At 43.8% G+C, this 27,084-nt stretch overlaps 2 protein-coding genes across 3 annotated transcripts in view; one reads left to right on the forward strand and one right to left on the reverse strand.

The window, feature by feature from the left end:
• Positions 1-5,783: 5,783 nt before the first annotated feature.
• Positions 5,784-19,120, reverse strand: Znf786 (zinc finger protein 786). Its single transcript, XM_075955076.1, has 4 exons — positions 18,963-19,120; positions 15,277-15,403; positions 10,995-11,138; positions 5,784-7,945 (listed from the first exon to the last, which is right to left on the reverse strand). The coding sequence occupies exons 1-4, from the start codon at positions 18,978-18,980 to the stop codon at positions 5,925-5,927; spliced, it is 2,310 nt and encodes a 769-aa protein (XP_075811191.1). The 5' UTR covers positions 18,981-19,120; the 3' UTR covers positions 5,784-5,924.
• A 7,043-nt stretch (positions 19,121-26,163) lies between these two features.
• Positions 26,164-27,084, forward strand: part of Znf398 (zinc finger protein 398) — a 30,303-nt gene continuing 29,382 nt past the window's right edge. The window contains exon 1 of one of the 2 annotated variants that reach the window (XM_075955739.1): positions 26,164-26,434. In XM_075955739.1, coding sequence (XP_075811854.1) covers positions 26,411-26,434 — 24 coding nt within the window. In that variant the 5' untranslated portion in view covers positions 26,164-26,410. The remainder of the gene's footprint in view (positions 26,435-27,084) is intronic. The other variant, XM_075955740.1, reaches the window with a different exon arrangement.

Raw genomic sequence — 27,084 nt, forward strand, 5'->3', positions numbered from 1 at the left:
AAGAGAGAGAGATCGGGGATCTTGCCTCTGCTCCCATGTTCTTTGGCTTCTTGGCTTTCCTGTTTGGGCATATAAAAGCTTGAGTTTCTTTTCTGGATGTTAGGTTTGGAGGGAAGGAGTACAGAGCTGGATGTGGTGACCCACGCCTGTGGAGGCAGAGACTCATGATTTCTAGTGAGATCTTTTCTCAAAAAAAAAAAAAGAAAGAAAGAAAGGAAAGAAAAGAAAAGAAAGCAAAACTAGGACTCCATGACTTAGTCTAGGATTTTTTTAAATATTTTTTTAAGAATTAGATAACCAACCTAGTGGGTTAGAAATCTAGCGATAACAGTGACTGTTTTGGACAGGAAACTAGGTTTGCATACCAGTAAAGAAGCCTATGCTGGTATTAGGGTTAACACCTGTGGATTAATAGATCCGAAGAGATATAGACGACCACTGAGACTAAATAAATAAAACACCGAGTCTAGCAGTATTTTCTTACATATACAAGAGGAGAAAGTGAGATTATATATATATATATATATATATATATATATATATATATATATGACTACTCCCCTGGGCCGTCATTTTAACACTATTAGACTAGGTTCCTAGGACAATTTGAATGTGTGTTTTCCTTTGCTCCTGAAGAGTTCTCTCTAGAGAAGTGGCCCTTTGGGAAAAAAGTCCTTACCATTTAGATTGTCTATCGACAGATGGTTCAGTGACAATTCTGGCATACATGTCCACAATCAGAAGTTCAGATTTTATGTTTTGAAAATTGAGACCAGACAGGCACAGAGCCTACGTGCTCTGGCTCATAAGGTTTATGATCAGTCCTATTACAAAACGAAATGACAACAGTTTCTTGTATTTCTGAAGAACTCAACCATGGCTCCAGTTTTGTTTTGTTTGTTTGTTTGTTTTTTAATTCTGATGTAATTCTTTTCAGTAGAAAGAGAAATAAATGAAGCTGGGGCGGTGGTGGCACACGCCTTTAATCCCATAATTCCAGCACTCAGTAGGCAGAGGCAAGCAGATCTCTGAGTTCGATGCCAGCCTGGTCTATAAGAGCTAGTTTAAGGAAAGGCTCTAAAACTACAATGAAACCCAGTCTCGAAAATAAAAAAAAAAAAAAAAGGAAGAGAAATGAAGCCTGAAGAAATTGATTTAGCCCAGGAATTCAAGACCAAACTGGGCAAGATTAAATAATGCCTTGTCTCAAAACAAAACAAAAAACAGATATACATACAACCCAACACAAAAAAAAATCTAATCTTCATTTTTTTAAGATTTCATTTTTTATTTTTAGATTTATTTTATGCATAAGTGTGTTTTGCCTGCATGTATCCACGTGCATTCCTGGTGTCCTTAAATGTCAGAAAGGTCATCGGATCTCCTGAAGCTAAAGTGTGGGAGCTGTGCACTGAATTTGAGTCATCCCTCTAGCCCCTCATTTTTATTTTATGAGTATGTATATATATGTACTACTTACGTGCCTGGTGCCAGAGGAGGCCTGAAGAAGGTTTTGGAACTCCCATAACTGTAGTTACAAATGGTTAGAAGCCATCATAAGGGTGCTGCAAATCAAACTGAGGTCTTCTGGAAGAACAGCTGAGCCATTGCTCCAGCCCCTCACTTTTATTTTTAAATGATATGTTATGTAGGTGTTGGATGTGTGCATGAGCACAGGTGCCTGCACAGGTCAGAAGAGGGCATTGGATCATCCCCCTGCGGCTGGAGTTAGGTACTGTGAACCATCTAACATGGGTGTTAGAAACTGAACTTCAGGTCCTTTGCAAGAGCAGTAAGGGGTCTAACCATTAGGGCCATCTCTCCCACCCCAGGTTTTGTTTGTTTTCTGTTTTCGTTTTGGTTTTTAACAAGGTCTCACAACATAGCCCTGGCTGGCTTTGAATTTGCTATTTAGACCGGGAAGACCTACAACTCAGAGAAATTAGCTAGCCTCTGCCTTCCCAGGGTTGGGATTAAAGGGTGGGCCACCAGGCCTGTCCCCACTTTTTTTTTTTTAAACTCCTACACTTGTAACATAGTATCACTTCATGGAAGCTAGCTTTTTCTTGACAGTCCCACTTAGAATTGTAACAGGCTAAAATACACTCTGGGACCTACCCTCAGAACTAGCTGCTTAGAAACTGTCTAAGACTACCTACTATATACCTTTTCTTCATACTCAGAATATAATATTTCAGTAGATGCTATTTTAACTGTGTTTCCCTATAGCTGAGTACTGACTGCCTTTGATGCCATAGGGCAAGGTTCACAATTAGGTATGTCCAGCTACTTATCACACAGGGTTGACAAATCTGATGTTTTTTCCCTGCAGAGGGTTGCTTTTGATAAGCTATTTCTAAATTTGTAGAAATGAAGAATTGGCTCAGTCATTTCCTTTTTATGCCTAGGGTATAGGCCACAGATTTTTAAAATCTCATCAGTTGATTTAAACCTTAAGTTTTGTTTTTAATAGTGCTAGGGACCAGTCCAAGTCCTCATGTGTGTGTATTACCATTGAGCCAAAATCCCAGCCTTTAAGAAGATTAAACTACTTAAATTTCACTGTTATTACATGCTAGAGTAGTCTAAGGTTTTGGCATTGCTCCAAGTCTGCTGTGGAGTCAGATCACATGACACTGGATTTAGACTCTACACTTAATTTGCTCATTTAATATCTACTAAAAACCTGTGTGCCAAGTGGTTTTCAGTGTACAATATTGTATACATTTTGTAATATTTTATGCTATTTGAGGATGCATTTTAAAGGTCAGACTCCTGGATTGGGGAGATGGTTCAGCAGATAAAAGTGCTTAAGTCTGTAACCTCAGTTTGGATCCCCAAACTCAAGCAAAAACTGCACGCAGCGCTGGAGAGATGACTCAATGGTGTGGTTAAGAGTATGTGCCAGGAGCTGAATTCCAGTCCAGCGCTCACATCAGGTGGCTCGCCACCTGGAACTCTCCATGAGTCTGGCCTCTCAGTGCACAAGTACTCAGATAAATATGTGTATAGATACATACACATAATTAAATAATTTTAAAATAAATTTAAAAATAATTTTAAAAAACAAATAAAATAATTTAAAAATAAAAATAAATCAAAATTAAATTTAAAATAATTTAAAAATAAATTAAATAAAATAAATTAAATTTTAAAATAATTTAAAATAATGCTGGACACCTTGGCACATGTCTGTAATTCCAGCATTTCCATTGTGAGGTACAAGTCAATCTCCCTTAAAGCTCAAGGGCCTACTCACTTGGAGTACATAGACACACAAAAGACACAGAGACAAACAAAGAGAGGTCCTTCCTAAACAAGGTAGAAACACCCAAGGTTGTCCTCTAAACTCTTCACAAGCACCATGGCACACGCACTGGCCTCAGATGCAAATATATACAGAAGAATAAGTAAATATTAAGCCAATAAAGGTGCCTGGAAAAATGGCTCACCAGTTAAGAACACTTGCTGTTCTTGTAGAGGACCAGGGTTTGAATCCACAGGACAGTTCACAACAGTCTGTAACTCCAGATCCAGAGCATCCTACACAGCCCCTTCTGGCCTCTGTGGCACCATGCACACACTTGGTACCCAGACGTACATGCAAGTAAAATGCCCATACACATAAAATAATTTTTAAAAACAATAACAAAAACCTGTCTTTGTTGTCGAAAGTTATTTTAAGGTGTGCTATATTTGTTTATGCTATGGGACATTTGTTTAAGGATGTAAAGATGTGCTGCTTTTGTTTAGGCTGAATTTGTTTAACTCTGAAGCTGTGATTCTTTGCCTGTCTAAAACACCTGATGGTCTAATAAAGAGCTGAGCAGCCAATAGCGAGGCAGGAAAAAGGATAGGCGGGGCTGGCAGGCAGTGGAGATAAATAGGGGGAGAACTCTAGGGGGAAGGAGGAGCAAGTTAGAACAAGGAAAGGAGGATACCAGAAGCCCAGCTAGCTACACAGCAAGACAGGGCATAAGAAGGGAAGATTACAGAAGTAAGAAAAGGAAAAAATACCCAGAGGCAAAAGGTAGACAGGAATAATTTTTTAAAAAGCTGGCTAGAAACAAGCCAAGCAAAGACCAGGAGTATAAGTACTAATAAGCCTCCGTGCGGGATTTATTTGGGAGCTGGGTGGCAGACCCCCAAGAAGAGCCCAAAAGAGACAGTAAAATAAAAAAGCCCAAAGAGTAAATAAAAGATTAAAAAAAAATCGGGGCTGGAGAGATGGCTCAGTGGTTAAGAGCATTGCCTGCAAAAAAAAAAAAAAAAAAAAAAGAATAAGAGCCGGGAGGTGGTGGCGCACGCCTTTAATCCCAGCACTTGGGAGGCAGAGGCAGGCGGATCTCTGTGAGTTCGAGACCAGCCTGGTCTACAAGAGCTAGTGCCAGGACAGGAACCAAAACCACTGCTCTCCAAAATTCAATTTGAACTCTGAGTTCAATTCCGGGCAACCACATGGTGGCTCACAACCATCTGTAAAGAGGTCTGCCGCCCTCTTCCGGCCTGCAGACATGCACACAGACAGAATATTGTATACATAATAAATAAATATTTAAAAAAATAATCCAGCAACACGTCTTGATAAAGAGTGAGACGTAGAATTGCATTCAAGCTGATCTCCTGTCTCCCAAATCACAATTCATTACCCACGGTTCTGCCGTCTTTATCTCAAAGTTTCCTTATCTATCTTTTGATTTCCTCCGGGAAGCTGCTGGTAACCCTGGTAACCACGCCTGCGATTTCTACACTGAACACTGGTTTTGTCCACTCTTTTTCCTCTTGTGCTGTTCTTTTATATTTGAAAAAACAGCCTCCTTTTCTCTCCCCTTCTGTAACTAACTGGTTAGGTGGTGGGATTAGGTTTGGTCTGAGGTATTTCCTATCCACAGAACACCACATGGATGTCTAGATTTTCAATTAAAGTACAGTGCAAGAAATCCCTGCCCTGGAATGAGACCTATACAAAGTTCAGTGAGTTGTGTGTGGTAGCCCATGCCTTTAATCACAGAACTTGGGGGACAGAGGCAGATATATGTTGTTTGAGGCCAGCAGGTGGGGGGGGAACCTCAACATAGTGGGCCCGAGGCTGTGGAGGAAACTTTATTGGGACTTTTTTCCCTTCCCTGTAACATTAGAGTTTGAAATTAAAAAAAAAAAATCCCTTTCTGATCTCTATAGTTTTAAAAGATTTTAGAATACAAATCATTCACATATTGTGATACCTCCGTTTTGTGCTCTGCGTATACTTTAGTCAGTTGCTTAAATATTCATTCATTGTGAGACTCTCACTTCTGCTCTAAATAGCATCTCCACTCTGGAACTTCCAAATCTCTATCCACTGACTCAATCCTTGATCAGGATCCAAATCTCTCAATACCTTTGGGGTTTTTGTTTTGTTTCTTCATCAATCACCAAGGGCCCCAGTGAGAAAGCTCAGCATCCACAGGAGATTCAGAGAATTCACCCCCCTGCTGTTGGTTTAAAAAGAAAATGAATCAAACACAAATCCAAAAGCGTATCATGATAGAAATAAAGTCTGCTGAATTCAACCTTTTAGAGTCATACTCTGAAAAGACCAAAAGAGTAGATTTGATATTAAACAGACTTCCCCTTTTCAGCTTTGACAGTGGTACTGGAGGAATATCCTTCTGGTTTAAGATGGGACTTTTCAACTAACTGCATCTGGGCAAAATGCGTCTAAAGTGGTAGGAAAACAAATACCTCTTCTTACCAAGGGAGAGAAAACAGAATTGATGGTATTTCAAAAGAGAAAATTCATCATCGTTTCCCATTTTTAATTTGTATTACATTTTTTGATCAACGTAGAGCCCTTTTCCTAGAACTTGCTTTGCAGTGAGCTCAGCCACCATTCTTCACCCTGGCAATGGAGCTGTGCTCATGGCGTTGATGCTCCACCTTCCTCAACTCCAGTCAGCCTCCATCATTGCAAACAGTTGGCTAAGCCTTTTCTTCATGTCAGGCTCACGTGGAACCTGACAGGATTTTGTGTGTACTCTGATGTGCTCGGCCAGTTTGGATTTATAAATGAAACCTTTCCCACAGTCTTCACAGGCAAAGGGCCTCTCAGGCCTGTGGATGCGCTGGTGCCTGAGCATGTGACCCTTTTCCCGGAAATTTTTATCACACTCAGGGCAGTGGAAAGGTCTCTCGCCTGTGTGCAGGCCCTGGTGGCTGAGCAGCTGAGCTTTCAGTCGGAAACTCTTGTCACACTTGGGACACTGAAAAGGCTTCTCTCCTGTGTGTGTCCTCATGTGCTCCACGAGTTTAGACTGTTTGGCAAAGCCCTTCCCACACTGGCAGGAGAATGGCATCCGCCCGCTGTGCAGCAGCTGGTGTGCCTTCATGTCAGCCTTCACACGATAGCTCTTGCCACACTCCGGGCACTGGAAGGGTCTCTCTCCTGTGTGCAGACGCTGATGGCTAAGCAGCTGCCCCTTTAGGCGAAAGCTCCTGTCACACTCTAGACACTGGAAGGGCCTCTCTCCACTGTGGACACGGAAGTGCTCTGTGAGCTTAGACTGTCTGGTAAAGCCCTTGCCACACTCCCCACAAGAGAACGGCCTCTCCTTGCTGTGGGTGCGCTGGTGGGCCTTCAGCATGCCCTTCAGGCGGAAGCTCTTGTGGCACTCGGGACACTGAAAGGGCCTCTCTCCGCTGTGCACTCTGAGATGCTCACGGAGCTTGCACTGATGGGCGAAGGCTTGGCCACACTCGCTGCAGGAGAATGGCCTTTCTCCACCAGGTTGCAGTTGGTGGGCTCTCAACCTGCTCTTCAGACAGAAGCATAACTCACACTCTGTGCACTGAACGGGCTCTTCCTCTGGGTGAAGCCGCTGCTGCTTCAGCAACCGCCCCTTTTGGCTGAAGCTTCTTCCACCTTGGGCACACCAGAAAGATCTCTCCCCACTGAGGTCCCAGGTATGTTCTGTGAGTTTGCAATGTTTGCTGAAGCCCTGACTACACTTTCTACAGGAAGATGGTCTTTCCCCACTATGCACACCCCGGTGGACATTCTGCAGGTCTCTCAGGCAGAAGCACTCACTGCTCTCTGAACACTGAAAGGAATTTTCTCCTGTGTGTGCCCTGCAGAGGCCAGCCTGCATAGACCGTGAGAGGAAGCAACCACCACATTCTGTACATGAGCAGGGTTTGGCCTCACCCAGGCTGCAGCCACACTGCAGGACCTTCAGCTTGCTATCCTTGTGGCAGCAGCCCTCATAGTCCAGGCTGGGACCTGGCTTCTGTCTTGAGGGCACAATGGGGTCTTCCCTCCAGGAGGCTGGCCTCTCTTGGCTCTGCTGGCATTGGTGGACATTGCTATCCACTGGGAAGCTCTTGTCACATTTGGGGTGCTTGAGATGATGGCTGAAAAGGGTATGCTCATGATGGAAGAACACTTTGCTTGTGGGGCACTGAGGTGGCCTCTTTCTTGTATGGGCATCTGGATGTCTCACCAAATATTGCTTCAGGCAGAAGCTCTTCCCACATTCAGGACTTGAGAAGTTGCATGGCGGCTGTGCATCAGTTTGCCTGCTGAACTCCTTCCAGACCCTGCATGGTGGGGTCTTGGGGTGACCCTTCTGGAGCATCACTAAGTGATTCTTCTCCCAAGAGTTTTCCCCACAGACAGGACAAGAGTGTTGGGTGCTCTGCCAAGAGGGGACTCTTTGCAAGTCAGGAGGATCCAGAGTTCTGTGACTCAAGAGCCCTTCTCTTTGGGCAGCCTCTTTGGAACAGTGCACTGTTGAAACTAGAGCCCCAAGGTTGTGGGTTCGTGCATTTGCAAGGCTGATGCCTTGGTTATGCCTAAGGGAAACATCTTCTTTTTCTCCTAAAACAAGCCCAAAGGAAGGCTGTCTCTCAAGAGGATTTAACTGGAAATGGCACATGATTTCTCTTGACTTCACAGCTTGCTGGCTACCTGGGAATGAAAACAAAAATTCTGTAAATCTTTTGTCTGTGGCATCTATGTCTTTCACCAGTAAAGTGATCTATAAGAGTTGACTCTTCTACGGCGGTTGGGGCATCCTGCCCCGACTGGAATATAAAACATGATATGTGGTTCTACTTGATGACCAAAATGAGTCTGGCTGCAGACACTAAACAGAGCAGATCATGCTTTGAGGAAAGTGAAAGATGAAAGCAGAAGTCTTAGAGGTAGGGTCTGGGGCCTGCAAACTGACTGCATCCTACCTATGACTCCCATGGCCCACTGTGCAGACCTTGTCAAACTAATGGCTGCTGGTTCCGGGTTCTTTACTCTGTTAAAAACAGGGAAATATGGCAGAAGAGACAGGCGGTTTAAAAGTACTAACTGCTCTTATAGAGGACCCAAGTTCTCTTTTCAGCATCTACTTGATGGTTCCAATTCTAGGGATTTCAACTCCATCTTCTGGCCTCCGTAGGTACTGCATGCACACAAGCTTACACAGGCGTACAAACCATATACATAAATAATAAAATATTACTTTCTTTTTGAAACAGGGTCTATCTATATAACCCAGGATGGCCTGGAACTTGATATGTAGTACAGGCTGGATTCAAATTCAGAGAGATCTGCCTGTCTTTGCTTCTCAAGTGCTAGAATTAAAGGCATGCACCACCATGCCTGGCCTAATAAAATAAAAACAAGAAAACACATATACATAAAATACATAAATAAATAAATCTAAAGGGCTGGAAAGATGGCACAGTGGTTAAGAGCACTGGCTGCTTTTCTAGAGGTCCTGAGTTCAATTCCCAGCACCCACATGGAACATCAAGTGTCTTAGAATCACAGTGTCACAATGTGATAGCAATAAGATCCTAACAGCCCCAACAAGATGTATGTTATCTATCTGGAAATATCTATAAGGGTGATCTCTGAGAGATTTAAGGAAGGAAGGCTCACCCTGAGTATGGATAGCACATGATGGCGTGGGGTCCCAGACTGAATAAAATGAAGAGAAAGAAAGGGCTGAGCACAAGCACTCACCTGTCTGTTTCCTGACTGTGGGTACAAGGTGATGGGCCACCGAACATTCTTCCCCCCACATGATGGACTTGACTATATCCCCACAAACCCTGATTCAAAATAAACATTTCTTAACTTGCTTCTTGTATGGAATTTGGTCACAACAATGAGAAAGGTAACAAATACAGAAACTGACACTGAGGGTTGGGGCCACTGCTGTGATAAATCTGACCACGAGGTTCTTAGGCCCTTGGTCCTAGTTTGTGGGAGGAATGTGGAACAGAATGGAGTTTCATGAAGCCTTAGAATGACATGAGCAGAGCTCAGAAGGCCATTCCACTGGGAACTGGGTAAACCAGAACACCTAGAGAAATGTGGTCTGCACTGTTGTAAACATGGCCAAGAGGAGCCAGGCTCTATCTCAAGTTGGCAATAGAACATGACAGTGTGGTTCATGTGGTACTGGGTTTTGCCAGATGAACGATGTAAGAATAAAGGGGCGATGAAGGCTTGCACCACACTTCTAGAAAGCTACTAAGGTCAGGCAATGCGTGGTAGGGTCAGATTTACTGCAAGGAGTTTCTGAGAGGTCACCGTGTGAAGCTAGGAAGGTAAAGCCTAGGTTGTACTGTAGACCCAAGAATGTTAGAGACGCCAGAACTCTGGAAGATTGCTGGAACAAGCTGGAGCTGGCCCAAGAGAGAGTTCATATGTACTATATGGACAGAGCTAGAGAGATGGAGCTGCCCGAGGCTAGTGGAGCCCAAATAATTCTATCATAAGCCCCAAGTGATAGACATGGAGCTGTAGGATTTAGTGTTTTCCCTGCTGGGTATGGGTCTTGCTATGACCCCATTCTTCATTTTTGGAATAGTAATTATTACAGCGTGCCATGGTATATTGGTAGTAATTAACTTCTCTTTCGATATTATAGGGGCTTACAGCTGAAAGACTGCTTCGGTGACAGAGGGAAAGTCACTCTCGCTTTGTTCTTTCCCATCCACTGGCGAGGATAGCTTCCATTGATGATGGCGTCAGAGCTGTACACATTACTGCTCTCCAGCACTTACTGTAGGTTCTTGGATTTGCTTCATCTTATACACCAGGAGTTTAAATACTATTAACTTGCCCAAAGTCACTGTGGTGGTTTGAATGAAAATGGCCCCACAGACTCATGTTTTAGTAGGGGGTCCTCAGTTGGTAGAACAGTTTGGAAGGATTAGGAGGTGTGGCCTTGTTGGAGGAGGTGTGTCACTGGGAGGTGGGCTTTGAGGTTTCAAAAATGGCCCATGCCATTCCCGGTTGGCTTTCTCTGCCTCTGCTTGTGGATGAGATGTGAGTTCTCAGTTACTGCTCCAGGGCCATGCCTGCCTGCTTGCTACCATGCTCCCTGCCACGATGGCCATGGAGGCTAACCCTCTGCAACCATCAGCCAATTAAATGCCTTCTTTTATTAGTTGTCTTTGCCATGGTGTTTTGTCACAACAATAGAAAAGTGACTAAGACAGTCGCCTACAGAAGGAGAGATCAGACTCAGGCTTTGGAGTTCACGGGCCTAACCACTATGCTCTACTGCCTTTCTCTAAAATATTTGCAACGTCAGGCTCAGGTCAGCCAAACAGGAAGAGATCAGAGAGGGAAAAACAAGACATCGGAATGTGATATGTTTAGGTTAAGACCATGGTTTTTTATTTGTCTTTTTTGAGATAGGGTCTCACGTAGTTCAGACTAGATTTGAACTCATGATGCTGATTAGGATAACTTTGAGCTCCTACCCTCTGCTTGCAGAGATTATACTATACAACTCCATTTTAGACACTAGGTTTTTGTTTGTTTATTTGTTTTGTTTTGAGACAGGGTTTCTCTGTCTAACAGCCCTGGCTGTTCTGGAATGAGCTCTTATAGACCAGACTGGCCTCCAACTCACAGAGAGATCCACTTGAATCTGCCTCCTGAATGCTGGGATTAAAGGCGTGCAGCACCGCCACCCAGCAGACACTAGGTTCTCAATACTCACTCTCCATAACCAGACAAGAGTGCACGTCATCTACAGGGAGCGGATGGATCCCTTCCTCTGGCTTCTGTTCTTCTCCCCAGCTGCCAAAGAACTCTCTTCCAAGTTCAATCCAGGATATCAGTTCTGGTTTCGGAAGTCCATAATCTGTACGGAGAAGTCAGACAGGGTAGTTTGGCTCGAGTGCCTATAAAGCACATCATCTCAATGTCTCCAAATCTACTTCTGGAACAACACACAAACTGTCGACAAACAGACTCACTGACAGCCAGCACTTCCGGTTTATCTGGACATGTTATACCAATCAAATCATTTTTCATAGTCCCCACATATCTGATGTTATATTTAACTAAAAAACAAATGGAAAATGCTTTATGATCATTTTAATTATTATGTCTCACTATGTAGATCAGGCTGCCCTCAAGCTCACAGAGATCTATCTATCTGCTCTTCCAGAAGACCTGGGTTCAGATCCCAGAACCCAGACAGCAGTTCACAACTGTCTAGAGCTCCAGAGACGATAACCTACAAACACATAAAATTAAAAAAAAAAACCATAGACGTTGACATTCATTAAAGTGAGCTGCTATATAATTGTGTGTGTCAACTTTGCCACATGTCTCCAAATTGGTTTTCAAAATGGCTGTGGCGATTTACCACCTCAGTTGCTACACATGTGGTCCTGTCAGACATTTTCCATCTCTAACGCAGGCTTGGTATCTACCGCATCACCTTCTATCTTAAAAAGAAAAAACCCTGCTTGGTTGCTCTTGTCCCTTTCTTCTGAGCGTCTTATGATCAGCTTACAGACTATGAGAAGCCATTCTTGAATTTTGAGTGGAATTGCTTTGAATATATAGATTATTTTGAAGCAAGCTGGCAGAGCCATAAAGGTTCATATAACTGACTGTAAAATGAAAAAGATGGATAACCTGAGGGAATAAATAAAAGCGTGAGAAAAGGAGGAAGCACTTAAAAATCAAAATCATAGCAGCACATTGCCTAATAGTGATGCAAATTAAATAAACATGATTTTTAATAACCAAAGAGGGAGATAAAAAGTCCATTGGAACTGGAATTTGAGGAGGGGGACATGTTTGGCAGTGGCCCAGGGCTGACAACGTAGATTATATTTCTTTCTCTATCAGTTCAATTGCTTTGACTAGTTCTTGCATAAAATAAAAATAATGTCATGGGTTACATGTTTTAGGAAAAATCCACAGATATAGTCTGGAAACTTAACTATGATGAAAGAATATAAGTTTCAGAAACTTTATAAGATGAAAGCAGATGTGACTGTCATGTGCATGCAGGAGATGAAGAAGAGAATGTGGAAGGTATTACCTCATCTTTATACCCTGGGAGAGTCACGTGATAGAAAGTTAACAGACCATGCGTATTTTATCATCATTCCTCAGAAGCCTGAGAGACAGAAAGGGCACTGACGGGAGAGGAACTGGGGGGAGTAGAAGGAGGAAAACTGTAATCAGGATATATGTGAAAAAAGAATCTATCATCAATAAAAGGAAAAAGAGAAATTTAACAATGCATTAAACTTAATCTCTCTAAATCTTCTTAAAATTAATCCAGGGGCTGGAGAGATAGCTCAGAAGTTAAGGGCACTTGCTGCTTTTCCAGAGGAAGGTGCTGCATTCACATGGCAATCCACACCATCTGTAATTCCAGTTCTAGGGGATCTAATGCCTTTTTTTTTTGCCTCATGTACACCACATGCACGGGTACACAGATACACATGCTGGCAAAACACTTATACACATAGAACAAAGATAATAAAATTAAAATTATTCTGGAAAAATAAAGTTAATAGGAAACAATCTAGACATTTAAATATATTATTTTAAATTATAAAACTGTCCAATAGACACACATAAAAAAACATAAGAAACACTATCAAAAACTAGGAAGGTTAAAAAAAGTAAAAGAGAGATGGCATAAGTAAGACAATACTTTTCTTTTTTAATATTTATTTATTATATATACAATATTCTGTCTGTGTGTATGCCTAAAGGCCAGAACAGGGCACCAGACCTCATTACAGATGGTTGTGAGCCACCGTGTGGTTGCTGGGAATTGAACTCAGGACCTTTGGAAGAGCAGGCAATGCTCTTAACCACTGAGCCATCTCTCCAGCCCAAGACAATACTTTTCAAATTAATTGATCAAGCTACTTAATTAATTAAGCTACTACTAAACTTAATACATCAAGAAATGAGTGTTACCATATTTAGTTCAAAGAAAACTGCTTTACCAATGAAAACAGAAACGGTTAAAGTGCCTGCCTTGGAGCTGGAACAACGTCTCAGTGGTTAAGAGCACTGATTGCTCTTCCAGAGGACAGCAGTTGAACTTCCAGAACCGAATGGTGGTTCACAGTGACTCCCCTTCCAGAGACTGCAACACCCTCTTCTTGCCTCCTTAGGCACCAGGCATGTGTGTGGTGCACAGACATACATGCAGCAAAACACTTGTAGACATAAATTTAAAAAAAGAATCAAACAGGAGACTTTCATCTTTTATTTTATGCTTCTGAACAGGCTAATTTTTATGCATGACTTTGTATGTGTGCATGTTGGGGGATGCATGGCATGCATTGGAAGTCAAGGGACAATCTTGGGTATTGGTTCTCAGAACACCTTTCACTGTTGGGATAATTATTTTGTAAACTGTGCGAAGATGTATCTCTGTCCTTCCTCACCTTCAAAGGTACCTTCTGTTGGTTTAACAAAGAGTTGAATGGTCAATAACTCGGCAGGAGAGGATAGGTGGGACTTCCAGGAAGAGATAGGAACGCTGGATAAAAATCTGAGGTGGGAGATTAGTCAGCCAAACTCGAAGGAAGTTGGACAGATGGTACTGAGGAAAGGTAAGGAGCCATGAAGAATGTAGATTGATACAAATAAGTTAAGTTTGAAGAACTAGTTGGGAACAAGCCTAAGCTAAGGCTAAAGTTTCATAATAAATAAAAGTTTCCACGTCGTCCTTTGGAAGCTGGCAGTCCAAAGAAATACCTGTTACGTTCCACCTTTCCATCATTGGCCTGAGACCTGTTGCCATGTAGGTCAGCCTTCAATCTTCTAGGGATCCACCTTCCGCCTGGCCTCTCACTGGGATTATAAACAGGCGTGTGCCACCGCACCCGTCTTTTATGTGGGTTCTGAGGATGCAAATTCAGAGTTTCATGCTGCCAAGGCAGGTGCTTTCCCTACTGACCGACTGACTGAATCATCTCTCCAGCTCCAGACTCATTTAAAAATTTAACTGTTAAGAAAAACTAGCCAGGCATATGGTTCACGCCTTGCCCCCACCCCCACCCCTAGCATTTCTTTGTAGCCTTTCATGTCCTGGAATTCACTATGTAAACCAGGCTGGCCTCTGATTTACAGAGTCTACTTGCCTCTAGCTCCCACGTTCTGGGATTAAAATGTGTGTACCACCATTCCCCACAAATATGTAGCCCAGGCAAACCTTGAATTTATAATCCTCCTGCTCTGCCTCTTCAGTATATCCTTCCAGCCACCAAGACCGGCTGCTACCCACCTATAATCCCAGCACCCGAGGCAAGATGATCTATATAGTGAGTCCCAGGCCAGCCTCAACTATACAGTAAGTGAGACCTTGTCTCAAAAAACTATAAAACATCAAAAACCCAAAAAACAAGAACTATAAAGGAGGTGTAAGTTTAATTCTGTGGTACAGCCCTTGCCTAGCACATGCAAGGACCAGGATGTTATCTCTAGCATCACACACAGGAGGGATGATGATGATGATGATGATGGAACCAAAGAAAGAAAAATTATCCACCATCCTAACCAGAGGCAGCTACCCGTAAATACATCAGGGTGCACTCATTCAGAATCACACTACAGGGAAGACCATTAGTTTCTTGCAGTCTCTAACCCTTTTGTAATGCTGCAAGGAGGCCAGTTTCTAGGTTAAGGGACACATGTACTATAGGCATGAAGCAAGTGTGATTCTCGGTAGAAAACCAAACATCTCAGTAAACTGTGATGGGAAACGTTTTAACATATGTCTTAGCTACCTGTAAGTGACATCATTCGCTGTCTTAAATACTGTCCTGCAATGTCCGCCCCGAATAAAGATGGGTAATGTATACTTTATTATTGACAACAACAACAACAAAGAGATAACAGGACTTTCTGGGTTAGTATCTAAGCAATCTTGCTACCTCACAAGGTAGCAAGTGACTGAGGAGCTCTCACAAAATCCAGCTGCAAGACTCACCGAGAAGTTGAAAGCTCCTTACCTAGAGAGACAAGAGTCTCATAATTGGTTCTCATAACATGCTTGTAAAGTTCCTTCTGCCACACTTCTAAATGCTGCCACTCTTGCTCAGAGAAATAAACGGCCACATCTTCAAAGGTCAGCGGTAACTGAAGCGAGAGACATTTTACAGATACAGTCATGATGGCTACAAGTGATTCCAGTTCATTCTCATTGCATATGTGAGACTTACAAAGTAGACGGCTGTTTTTGACTCAGCAGTTACTTCCACAGAAGTGATCAGCAGAGGCAGGAGGATCTCTGGAAGTTTAATGCCGGCTAGGTGTGCAGAGTGAGTTCCAGGACAGCCAGGGCTACAGAGTGAGACCCTGTCTCAGGATGCAGGGGAAGGTGATTTATGGGTTGGTTGGAGAGATAGATGGCTCAGCAGTTGAGAGCACTGGATGCTCTTCCTGAAGGCCCAGGTTCAGTTCCCAGCTCCCACACAGTAGCTCACAACCATCCGTAACTCCAGTCCCAGGGAACCGAATGCCCTGTTAAGCTCTCCACAGACACTGCACACACATGGTGCACAGACACACATGCAGACAAAACACCCATACACACAAAAATAATTAAATAAGCAAAATGATTTGTTTCCTCTATCTCTGCTCTCACTTCCACACCCATCTCATATGTGTCTCCATATGTGTGTATGGGATGGTATACTCTTTACAAACGTGAAGCCAAATCAGTATGAAACTTCATTCATGTAATATGTCATGGCCCTCAGACGAATACAAGGAAGTAAACTCACACTGGGGTAAACTGTGTGATTACATCATACTCCACAAGGAGACAGAGCCCATTAATGGGCCACACACACACTGCTTCTTCCTTCCCTGTAAATATTGTGTATTTATTTAAGACAGGCTCTCATGTGCGATGTAGACTGGATGGTCTAGATCTCACAGAGACCTACCTCCCTCTGTCTCTCCAGTGCTGGGATTAAGACATATGCCACGATGCTTGGCTTCCCCTCTGCAAATTAGACAATGCTCGGATGGGTTTCTTTAGGTATCAGCACTTTTACTTTCATAGAAGGGTATCACTAAGTCAAAGGGTATAAACAACCTGAGCTGTAAAGTGTGTGTGTGTGTGTGTGTGTGTGTGTGTGAGAGAGAGAGAGAGACTGAACCCAGGACCTTGGACATGCTAGGCAACTTCTCTACCCTTGAGTGATATCCCTAGCTCAAAATTGTTTAGTGTTTATGCTTATCATGGTTAACTAAAAAAATGGTTGCTAAGTTCATAATTAAAACTATGTAAATTATATATTTGTTAGTTGAAATATTCTGCCTATATGGCTGTAACCCTACACCTTGCTGACTTTTTAAACCTAGTTTAACTCCATTTGTTATTGGCATGTGCTTATTTTCTATGGCTATTAAATAAAGTATATATTATTTCCATTTTGGGTTTATTTTGGTGGTGTTTTTTTTTGTTTGTTTGTTTGAAACAGGTTTTTTTCTGTATAGCCCTGGCTGTTCTGAAACTCACTCTGTAGACCAGGCTGGCCTTGAACTCACAGAGAACTGCCTGCCTCTGCCTCCCCGGGTGCTGGGATTAAAGGTGTGCACCACCACTGCTCAGTCTTATTTAAAAAAAATTTTTTTTTTGAGACAGGGTTTCTGTAGCCTTGGTTGTTTTGGAACTTGCTCTGAAGACCAGGCTGCCCTGAATTAGAGAGATCTGTGGGCCTCTGGCTCCTGTGCTATCGCCACTCCCTGGCAAGACCCAACATTTTAAGTTAATACAAATTATTTGTGTTACACTATTTATTTTAAAACAATAATTTTGTGCTGGGTATAGTAATAAACACCTTTAATTCCAGCACTCAGGAGGAGGAGGCAGGTGGATCTCTAGATTCCAGGCCAGTCTCATCTGCAATGTGAGTTCCAGGACAGCCAGGGCTATGCTGAGAGACCCTGGGTCCAAAAAAAAAAAAAAAAAACAAAAAAACAAAAAAAAAAAAAACAAAAAAAAACAAAACAAAAAAACCCCCAGTAATTTGTCCTAATTGGTTAATGTATTAAGAAAAAAAAGAATGAAAATTTCATATCTACTTCTGTCCAGTTTCTTCTGTGAGAAACAGTAGGTTAACGGTTCTCATTCAGCACAATTTGCCCTCCATGGGACATAGGTAAAGCCTGGAGACAGTTTTGATTGTAAAATTTCAGGAGGTGTGCTACTGGCCTCTAGTGGTTATCAGCTAAGAAAACACAGCCCAGTCCCTACACAAAGAATTATCTAGTACTCTTCCATATCAAAACATGTGTTCATACACCCTTCCTTTTCTTAATAATGCCACCAAAGTGAAAACGCAGGTATTGCTAATTCAGATAAAAAAATGTCAAAAAATGCTGTAAAGTTGTACTTTGTTTTGTTTTCTGAGGGAAGGTCTCACTCCCCAGGTCTGACTGGCCCGAATCCTGCAGCAATCCTTTTGCTTCTGCCTCCCCTGGTCCTGCCAGGTCCAGCTCCAAAGTATTTCTTTCCTTCAGAAGAAAAGTGAGTTTCCCACTTTCCCACCTTAAAAAAATTTTCTACGCTAAAGTCGCTAAAAACCTGTAGAAAGAACGAACCTTCAACCTGTGAAGCTGTGGAAGATGATAACAACAACAACAACAAAAATCACGCCAGATTTTGCCTGGCTTTAAAGTTTAAACTGGGGGCTGAGAGATGGCTCAGAGGTTAAGAGCACTGCCTGCTCTTACAAAGGTCCTGAGTTCAATTCCCAGCAACCACATGGTGGCTCACAACCATCTGAAATGAGATCTGTTGCCCTCTTCTGGCCTGCAGGCATACACGCAGAAAGAATACTGTATATTTAATAAATAAATAAATATTTAAAAAAAATAAATAAAGTTTAAACTGCAAGAGTTCCGCAGCCATAGCGCACAGCAGGTGCTTAGTGAAGACAGTGTTACAGCTCCTACTACACTCCGTTTTCGGTATCGACTGGGGGTTGGAGAACATATCCTGTGGAAGAACTATTGTGGTTTTTTTTTTTTTGCAACTGTGCTATATTACCTATTTTTAATAAACTCACAAACATCTGTCATATCGTGAAACTGAAAATGATTTATGAAAGAATATTTTATTGTTTATTTTTTCATCAACAGGAGTGGCCATCTCCCATTTATTCAAAACCCTGTTTATAAACGTGCTGCCTATCTTTTGTATACGCAATCCTGAACAACTGTACATTCGGTGAGAAAGTAAGGGCTGCTTTAAAATTACTTATCTCCGCCTTACTTAATAATCAAGAATGCTTAATAGAGCAGTTAGGACAGCATAAAAAAAAAAAGCCATTCCCTCTACTCCCTGATTTCAACAAAACACAAAATAACCAAGCACACAGGTTTTACTGCCCTTTTCTACCCTGCTGGCGTGAGGTCCCACACGCACACACTCTACGTGAACGCAAATGAACGCCAGTCGGAGATTAAATTATGACATGGTGAACCTGCAGGACACCACTGCAACCTTCGGAAACCCAAACCCCGATGGCGTTCGCTCTTCTCGGGGAAGAAGGCTGGGCAGCCGCTGCCGTCGGTGGCGCAGGAGAGCGCCGCGCGCGGACCCGGCTTTGTTGGGGTCCCCACGCCGCACACGCAGCCCGCGGTCCCGCCCACGCCCTGAGCCCGGTCCGCGCGGGGCCCTTACCGGAGCGGGTCCGGCCATGGCCAGCGCGGACACGCCTAGCCTGGGCCTCGGCCCCGGCGACGCCCACGCTCCCCGGTGACGAGGCGGGAACCCGCTCCTCCCCGACCCCAGGCCACAGCCCCCATTCGCCCCAAACCCGGCGCCAGCCCCCGCGGGGGTGGATCGCGGCCGTCGCTCCGCCCCACAGCGCCCCCTGCGGGCAGGAGGAGCGGCTCGGTCAACACCCGAGCCTCGCCTGGCCACAGCCCACTTTTCTCTGCAGTGGGCTCAGGAATCAACACGGGGAGATGGAGACTAAGCCGGATAAAGGACCTCCCTTTGGGACAGATTGCCACTAGGGAGAAGGGGTATACCTGGTCAGGGCCAGAAGTGCGTGTTTTTCCATCCATCCTGTTCATTCAGACTGAGAGCAGTCCACTGACCCGAGCATGGGTGGAGTTCCCTCCCGTGGGGTTCCCTCCCTTGATGAGAGAAGCCCTAGAAAATGAAGGTAGGCTCAGGCTTCTGCTGTAGCGGACAGGTGGGCCCTAGTGAGAACAGAGAACCCACAACATCTAAGCCTTAGATTCTAAAGGAAGTGGACAAAAGTGGAGAAAGACAGAGGAAAAGGGACATGGGAGAAATGGAAACACAGGAAGACAGTGAGAAAGGGAATAAGAATGGAACACAGCCAGTATCCCCAGAGAATTAACTTCACATTGCTTCCTGGTGTGTTAGCGGTCTGGCTAAAGTATCATAAGAAAGTGTATGGCATGGGGCAAGTCGATAGAGAAGTAAAAGAGCCCCTGAACAGTTATGGCAGCGCGCACACGCACCTGCTTGGCATGGAATAGTGGCATGTACACGTATGTATTGCTATTTGAATGGTTTATTTTCGAAAATATCACACATGGGGTCTGGTGGTTGCCTCAGTAGGAAAACACTTGTTGCTGAAGCCTCAGTTTGATTCCAGAGACCCATGTACAGATACAAGAGAGGGAACAATTCCACAAAGTTGTACTCTGACCCTCCAGCATCTACCCTACCTGACAAAATAATAAAATAATTTAAATGTCTAGTAAAACAGATTTCCTCCCCTCCCCCCCCCCCCCCAGTGAGATAGGGTCTCACTCTGTGGCTCTGGCTGTCTTGGGGTCCCAGGGTGACCTTAAATTTAGAGACACGCCTTCCTCTGCCTCTCCGCTGCTGTCACTAAAGGCATGTGCCACCACACCAGTTTGTTGTGGTTATTTTGGTTTCTTGTTTGGTTTTCTTTAAAGATTTTATGGATATGGTTGTTATGCAATTATGTCTGTATACAACATGCATGCAGTGCTTTTGGAGGCCAGAAGAGGACATTGGATTCCTGGACTGGAGTTACAGCCAGGCGTGAAATGCCATGGAAGTGCTGGGAATCAAAACCACTGAGTCGCCTCTCCAGAGCTCCAGCTGTTTTTTTTTTTCAGTCTCTCCTTTAGGTGCAGTTTGCTTCCTAGTCACTTTGTGGCAGAGGTCCTTGAACTCATAATCTTCTGTCTCGACCTCTCAAATGCTGGGATTGCAGGTGCGCAACATTTTATCTGGCCTGTTTCCCTGTTTTCTGAGGGAAGAGATGGTTCAGTGGTTAAGAGTGGCTAGTCTTCGAGAGCCACGTGGTGGCTCCCATTTCCCAGAACTCACATGGTGCCTCACAAGCATATGTAATTGTAGTCACCATGGGATCCATGTTCTCTTTCGGCGAACAAAACACCAGCTGAGCCATCTCACTTGTTTATTGACTGATGTCTTTCTATGTAGCCTGGTAAGTCTGCAACTTGTTTGTAGACCAGGCTGACCTCAACTCACAGAGATCTTTCTGCCTCTGCCTCCTGGAATTAAAAGCAGGTACAACCATGCTCCCCTCCCTTTTTTTGAGGCGGGGTCTGTCTACATAGAGATCTGCCTGCCTCTGCCTCTCAAGTGCTGGGATTAGAGGCGTGCACCACCACAGCCAGCTACTCTATTTTTTTTAAGAGGACACTGAAATTCTTTTTTAAAAAATATTTATATTTATTATGTACGCACCAGAAGAGGGCATCAGATCTCATTACAGATGGCTGTGAGCCACCATGTGGTTGCTGGGAATCGAACTTGGGACCTCTGGAAGAGCAGTCAGTGCTCTTAACCACTGAGCCATCTCTCCAACCTCTCTTTCTTTCTTTCATTCATTCTTTCTTTTTTGGGGACTATCTCTATCCTTTTTCTTTTCTCTCCCAACCTTATGTATATTTTTGAACACACTGTAAACCAATTATAATTTTTTTTTGTCTGAATCTGTCTTTGCTGTATATCACTATCTTTTTCTGACCACATGAGTTTTAAACCAGCTAAGTGATATGGTTAGAATGAAAGCTGTGACACTGGTGCCTGGCTCTGCCCCATTCTTTAACTTTTTGAGAGTCTGGTGGAGGTATTGGCAGAGCCACTTTTGTTGTCCTAGAACTATGGAGTTTCTAGGTCCATGCCACCACCAAGAAACCCAGACAGGAGAGGAAGCTAAGTCTGCAGATGAGAGCTGGGAGCAGGGGCTAGTTTTTCTCCGAACCCAAGGTGCTAGGTTTGGGTACAGCTCTGGACTGTGCCGTGGCTGAAAAGTCTCACAAAAAATGGCTTTTTCATGAATTTGTATCCCCAAATGTTGGATGCCAAATGTGTGTTTCTTTGGGACTGGATCAGGAGGGACAGAAACTTATGTCTACAGTTTTTCTTATTACCTAATTCAAAAAAGAAACTCACAAAAGAGTTGGAAAGTATATAAGGTTCAAAGACATAAAAGCTTAAATTGTTTTGAGGTCTAAAAAGGTAGTTTTGAGTTGTTAATACAAGTCAGGAGAGAATGTGAATTAGGTACAAAATTTTGGACTCATCAAGATAAAATAGATAATAGAGTGTTTTCTCTGAATTTGCTAAATGCAAATGTATTGGACATTATAAACATAATTCTTTCCTGGTAATTGTTCATATTGTATATAGTTATACTGAATTAAAACCTTCCTTTTTTATTTAGACAAAAGGGTAAAATGTTGTAGAATATTTTGATAGCACTCTAACACTCCAGAGACTGTCAGTAAAGCTTACCTTGAATCAGAGAGTACAGCTAGCTACTAGGTGACCAAAATTAGCCATAGAGGTTTTGGAGGACAAAGGATGTATAGAGAGACACAGGAAGTAGTAGGGAGAGGCTTTTTTGAATCAAGACCCATGGAATTCTCCCCCTTTCACCTTAGACAGTCTTGCATAGCCTTGGTTAGCCTTCTGTGTACACCAGGTTGATCTTGAACTCACTGAGATCCACCTGCCTCCACCCCCAAGTGCTGGGGACTTAAAGGCACATACCACCATGCCTGGCTCAACCCTGAATTCGTCATCACTCACCTCATCCCTCTCTCACTTTTCCCACAGGTTGAATGGCTGGGTAAAAGCCAGGTATAGTGGTGCATGTCTTTAGTTCCAGCACTTTGGAAGGCAGAGGGTGGTGGATCTCTATGAGTCTGAAGATAACCTGGTCTACATAGTGAGTTCCAGGCCAACCGAGGATATATAGTGTCCTATCTCAAAACAACAACAAAATCAGAGTATTGATGAAGAGATGGCTCAGCGGCTAAGAGCAATTGCTACCTGTGGTGATTTGAATGAGAATTGCCCCCATAGGTGGTTGAATACTTGTGCCTAGTTGGCAAAACTGTTTGGGAATGGTTAGAAGAAGGATTAGGAGGTGTAGCCTTGTTATAAATAATAAAAGAATCATACATATAAAGCAAAGAGAGTGATTGGCTAGCAAGCCTTGGAACACACACCTCATTAAAGGGAGAGACCTTATTTAGGAAAGTAAGCATTGCCATGCAAGACTGGGCCAAATATTTACTGGAGGTGTTAATTAAAAACACCCTTTTTTTAATTTTGGAATAACTATAGATCCACAGGAAGTTACAAAGATTGTACAGAAAATATCTTCTGAACCAAGTTTCCTCCAGAGGTCACACTATGTATTATGCTGCAATGTCAAAATCAGGGAGTTGATACTGGTATACTATTGTATAGAACATTTTATTTCCTTTATTTTGGTAAACAATGCTACAAGGTATAGATTTACCAGTTTAAGCAACCATTCTCCTGGTGTGGAACATTTTGGCTGTTTCAAGTTTCCAGCTAGTACAAAAAACAAAAACAAAACCAGAAGTGCAGTCTCTGGAGATCTTGGGTAAGCCTATGCTTTCACTTTCTGAGATGACAACCCCAGGCACAAATATGTGTTACAATGTGTAACAAATATATAGCAAACACATTACATATGTGTTACAATGTGAGTATATATTCAGGATTTTTTTGTTTGTTTTTCGAGACAAGGTTTCTCTGTAGCTTTGGAGCCTGTCCTGGAACTAGCTCTTGTAGACCAGGCTGGCCTCGAATTCACAAAGATCAGCCTGCCTCTGCCTCCCTAGTGCTGGGATTAAAGGCGTGTGCCCCACCCCCCGCCCGGCTATTCAGGATTTTTTTAAGGTTTATTTTTTTATTTTATGTATATAGGTGTTTTGACTTTCTGTTTGTCTGTACACATGTCCATGAAATACCTGAAGAGTCCGGAAGTGGACACCAGATCCTCTGGAACTGCAGTTAGAAATGGTTGTTAGTACCATGTGGGTGCTGGGAACAGAACTTAAGTCCTCTGCAAAAGCAGTAAGTGCTGTTAACCACTGAGCCATTTCTCTGTGTATCATGTAAGTACAGGAGCCGGAGGCCAGAAGAGGTCATTGGATACTGTAGAACTAAAGTTACAAGTGATTGCCAACTGCCATGCAGTTCTGGGAACGGGATACCAGTCCTGAAAGAGTAGCAAGTGCTTTTTATTGCTGAGACATCTCTCCAGCTCCACCCACAAAACATGTTTATGACAAATAATTAAATATGAGAAAAGTCTTTATTTTAATAATTCCTATCAGAGGAAGAAACATTTAACAGCTTGGTGATAGCATTATCATTTTGAACAGGCAGAGCTCAGCTGAAAGTATCTTACTTATCTATGTGAAGATGCATTTGCTGTAATTGGTGTAATAAAAAGCTAGATGACTATAGGAGGCCGTTTGTTCATCCCAGCTGCCCGGCCAGCTTAGCCCCAAAATAACCACACAGAAACTGTATTATTTAAATCACTGCTTGGCCCATTAACTCTAGCTTCTTATTGGCTAACTCTTACATCTTAATTTAACCCATGTCCATTAATCTGTGTATCATCATATGGCAGTGACTTAACCAGCAAAGATTCGGCATGTCTTACTCTGGCGGTGGATCCACAGCATCTCCCTGACTCTGCCTTCTTCCTCCCAGAATCCAGTTCTGTGTTCCCTGCCTACCTAAGTTCTGCCCTATCAACAGGCCAAGGCAGTTTGTTTATTAACCAATGAAAGCAACACATAGACAGAAAGACCTCCTAGGAAGAGGTATGGGTGGGATTTGCAGGGAGATAAAGGAAGACGCATGAGAGATACCAGTAGACACAGAAGAAGCAGGATGGGCTCTTAAGGAATAATCATGTACACTGAAAATGTGTTGCTATCATTGTTGATAAAAAGCCGATTGGCGGGATTTTCAGGGCAGGAAAGAAGAGCAGAGTATCCAGAGTTTCGAGTAGATGTAGAAGGAAGCAAGATGAACATGCCATGTTGGAAGAAGGTACCACCACATGGCAGAGAGCAGATAAGAAATATGGGAGGTGGAAGGAGGAGGGTCAGGAGTTTAAGGTCATCCTCCACTACCTGAGTTACATACTTTAAAGGCCTGAAATAAATAAAAAGATAAGGAATCTTATTTAGTAATTCAGATGTTCATATTTAGTGTTTACAAGAGAATCTAACAATTAACCAGGAAACAAAGAACATGGAAATGACTACTCTTTTTTTTGGGGGGGGGTGGCAGAGTCCACTGTGTAGCTCTAGATTGCTTGGAGCTTGCTATGTGGGGGCCTGACTAAACTTAAATGAACAGAAATCCTCCTGCCTCTGCCTCCCCAGCGCTAGGATTAAAGATGAGTAGCACCATATCAGGCTTTGTTCTTGTCTTTTAAGTCCAAATTTTTATATTATGACTTTTAATAATAAAATCACTAAGTAATTTTCCCAAGGCCAAGCTTTTCTTCTTTGCCTTCATTTTTGTCTTCACCTTCTTTTCATCTTATAGAAGTTAATTCTGTTAGGGCGATGTTCTGGTTCCAAAAATGGTGATTTTAGCTCTCAACTATGCGCCATCTGACCACAGTTCATGCTCAAATTACATATAAGGTACTTACCTTGTATGTACACTAAATAACAGAGTATGCTCAAGTAGAAGTGGTCCAAGAAGATGACCCTCATTACATTGGGGAATTACAGACTCTTCTACTGTTTAGGGAATTGACTGGATTCATTTACTGAAATACAGGCTTGAGAAGACGTTGATTCATATGTGTTTGAAAGGAGAGGTATGTTGGAAAGTTATGGTTGTGTGATTATCTTTCTACAACACACTCTGTTAAGTACACAATTTTGTCTTCACTTGTCCCTTAGTCCAGATCCAGCAGATATAATCACAAACTTTATTTTTGTTGGTCTCAAAAGGGGTTGGTGAGATGGTTCAGCAGAGGATCTGAGTTTGGTTCCCAGCCCCCACATGGATTCTCACAACGTCTGTGGTTCCAGTTCATCCTTTTCTGGCCTCCATGGACACCACACTAGATACCAAGTATAGGCAAACACTCACACACAAAAAATTATATATATATATATATATATATATATATATATATATATATATATATATATAATAACAGTTCCACTTCTCAGCCAAGCCCAAGAGAAGCAGTAATCCAAATCCACCCATCTTTGTTGCCAATGCAAGCCACATGAAGTGTGATCTTCTTCACCCATTTGTAATTTCTACGAAAGATATAACTCCACTATTCTCACCTAAGTCACTCATTTCTACAGTGGTAGTAGACTGGGTTACTGTCCAGCCTAGACGCTGCCCCGCTAGGCCTTAACCTACCTGGCATCTGTGGTGCCTTCTGGGTGGATGAGAAAACCAAGTAAGAAGGGTCTGCGTTCACCAAAACTCTCTTCCCAGAAGCTGACCTCTGGAATGGTGCGCTGGACGCAGGGGCCGCCAGGAGGCGCGCTGGCCCGGGAGGACCGACAGGAGCAGGCGCGTCTAGGCCGGAGGAACGCCCGCCGCACTCGCTGTCCACGAAGCGCCAGCTGAGGGGCGGGTGCAGCCGGTGCGGCGGAGGCTGCCAGCTACTCAGCTCCTCCGCGTCGCTGCGCTCCCGGAAGCCGGATTGCCGCGCGAGTCCTGTCAGTGCGAGCAACGCGAGACCGCTTCTCGCCGCTTGCGGAGAGCACCCAGCAGCCCGGCCTGTGTACGGCGGCGACTCCCGGGACCGGACCGGGCAGCGGAGGACCATGGCAGAGACGACCGCCGCTCCGGTAAGGGCGATGATGCGCGGGCGTCTCTGTCACCGGGGCTTTAGGGGAAGCGCGGAGGCTGGGGACCACCGCGGGCCTTGTCGCCCGCGTGGGTCTGGGGCTGTCGCCCGCCCTGAAGGGCCACCGCGGACTGCCGCGCCGGGGCACCCGGGTCTGAGGTTTCAAGCTCGAACGCGCGGTGCTGCTTCGCGTTAGCCCGCAGGACGGGGAAGTGGGCTCGAGGGGTTTCTGAAATCCGCCAGCCATCGTGTACAGCCGTGAGAGCTGTCGTTGCTAGGCGCGGCAGGACAGTCACCTGCGAGGCGGCGAAGGTAAAAGCCAACGTGTGCCCTTAACAGACTGCGCGTCGACGGCCACTGTCGCGCGCCCGCCCGCCCGCCCGCCCGCCCGCACAAGGCCCTGCAGGGACCTTGGAAGGGCCGACGAGGGCGCCGGGCTTAGCCAGTCGTGCGCGTGTGCTTGTTTGCTGCAGGCCTGCAGCGGATAGAAGCCAGAGCCACCAGGGCAACCGGGACAGCCCTTGCACACAGCCATTAAGGAAGGGGGAATGGTTGTTTGTCAGGGACCATTGTCCTAAAAGATGATAGCAGGGACCATTGTCCTAAGGATGTTTGCAGAGAGCCCCACACCCCAACTATCTTGAGAACTAT

Source organism: Microtus pennsylvanicus, chromosome 21 (assembly GCF_037038515.1).
Source record: "Microtus pennsylvanicus isolate mMicPen1 chromosome 21, mMicPen1.hap1, whole genome shotgun sequence".
Taxonomy (NCBI): domain Eukaryota; kingdom Metazoa; phylum Chordata; class Mammalia; order Rodentia; family Cricetidae; genus Microtus; species Microtus pennsylvanicus.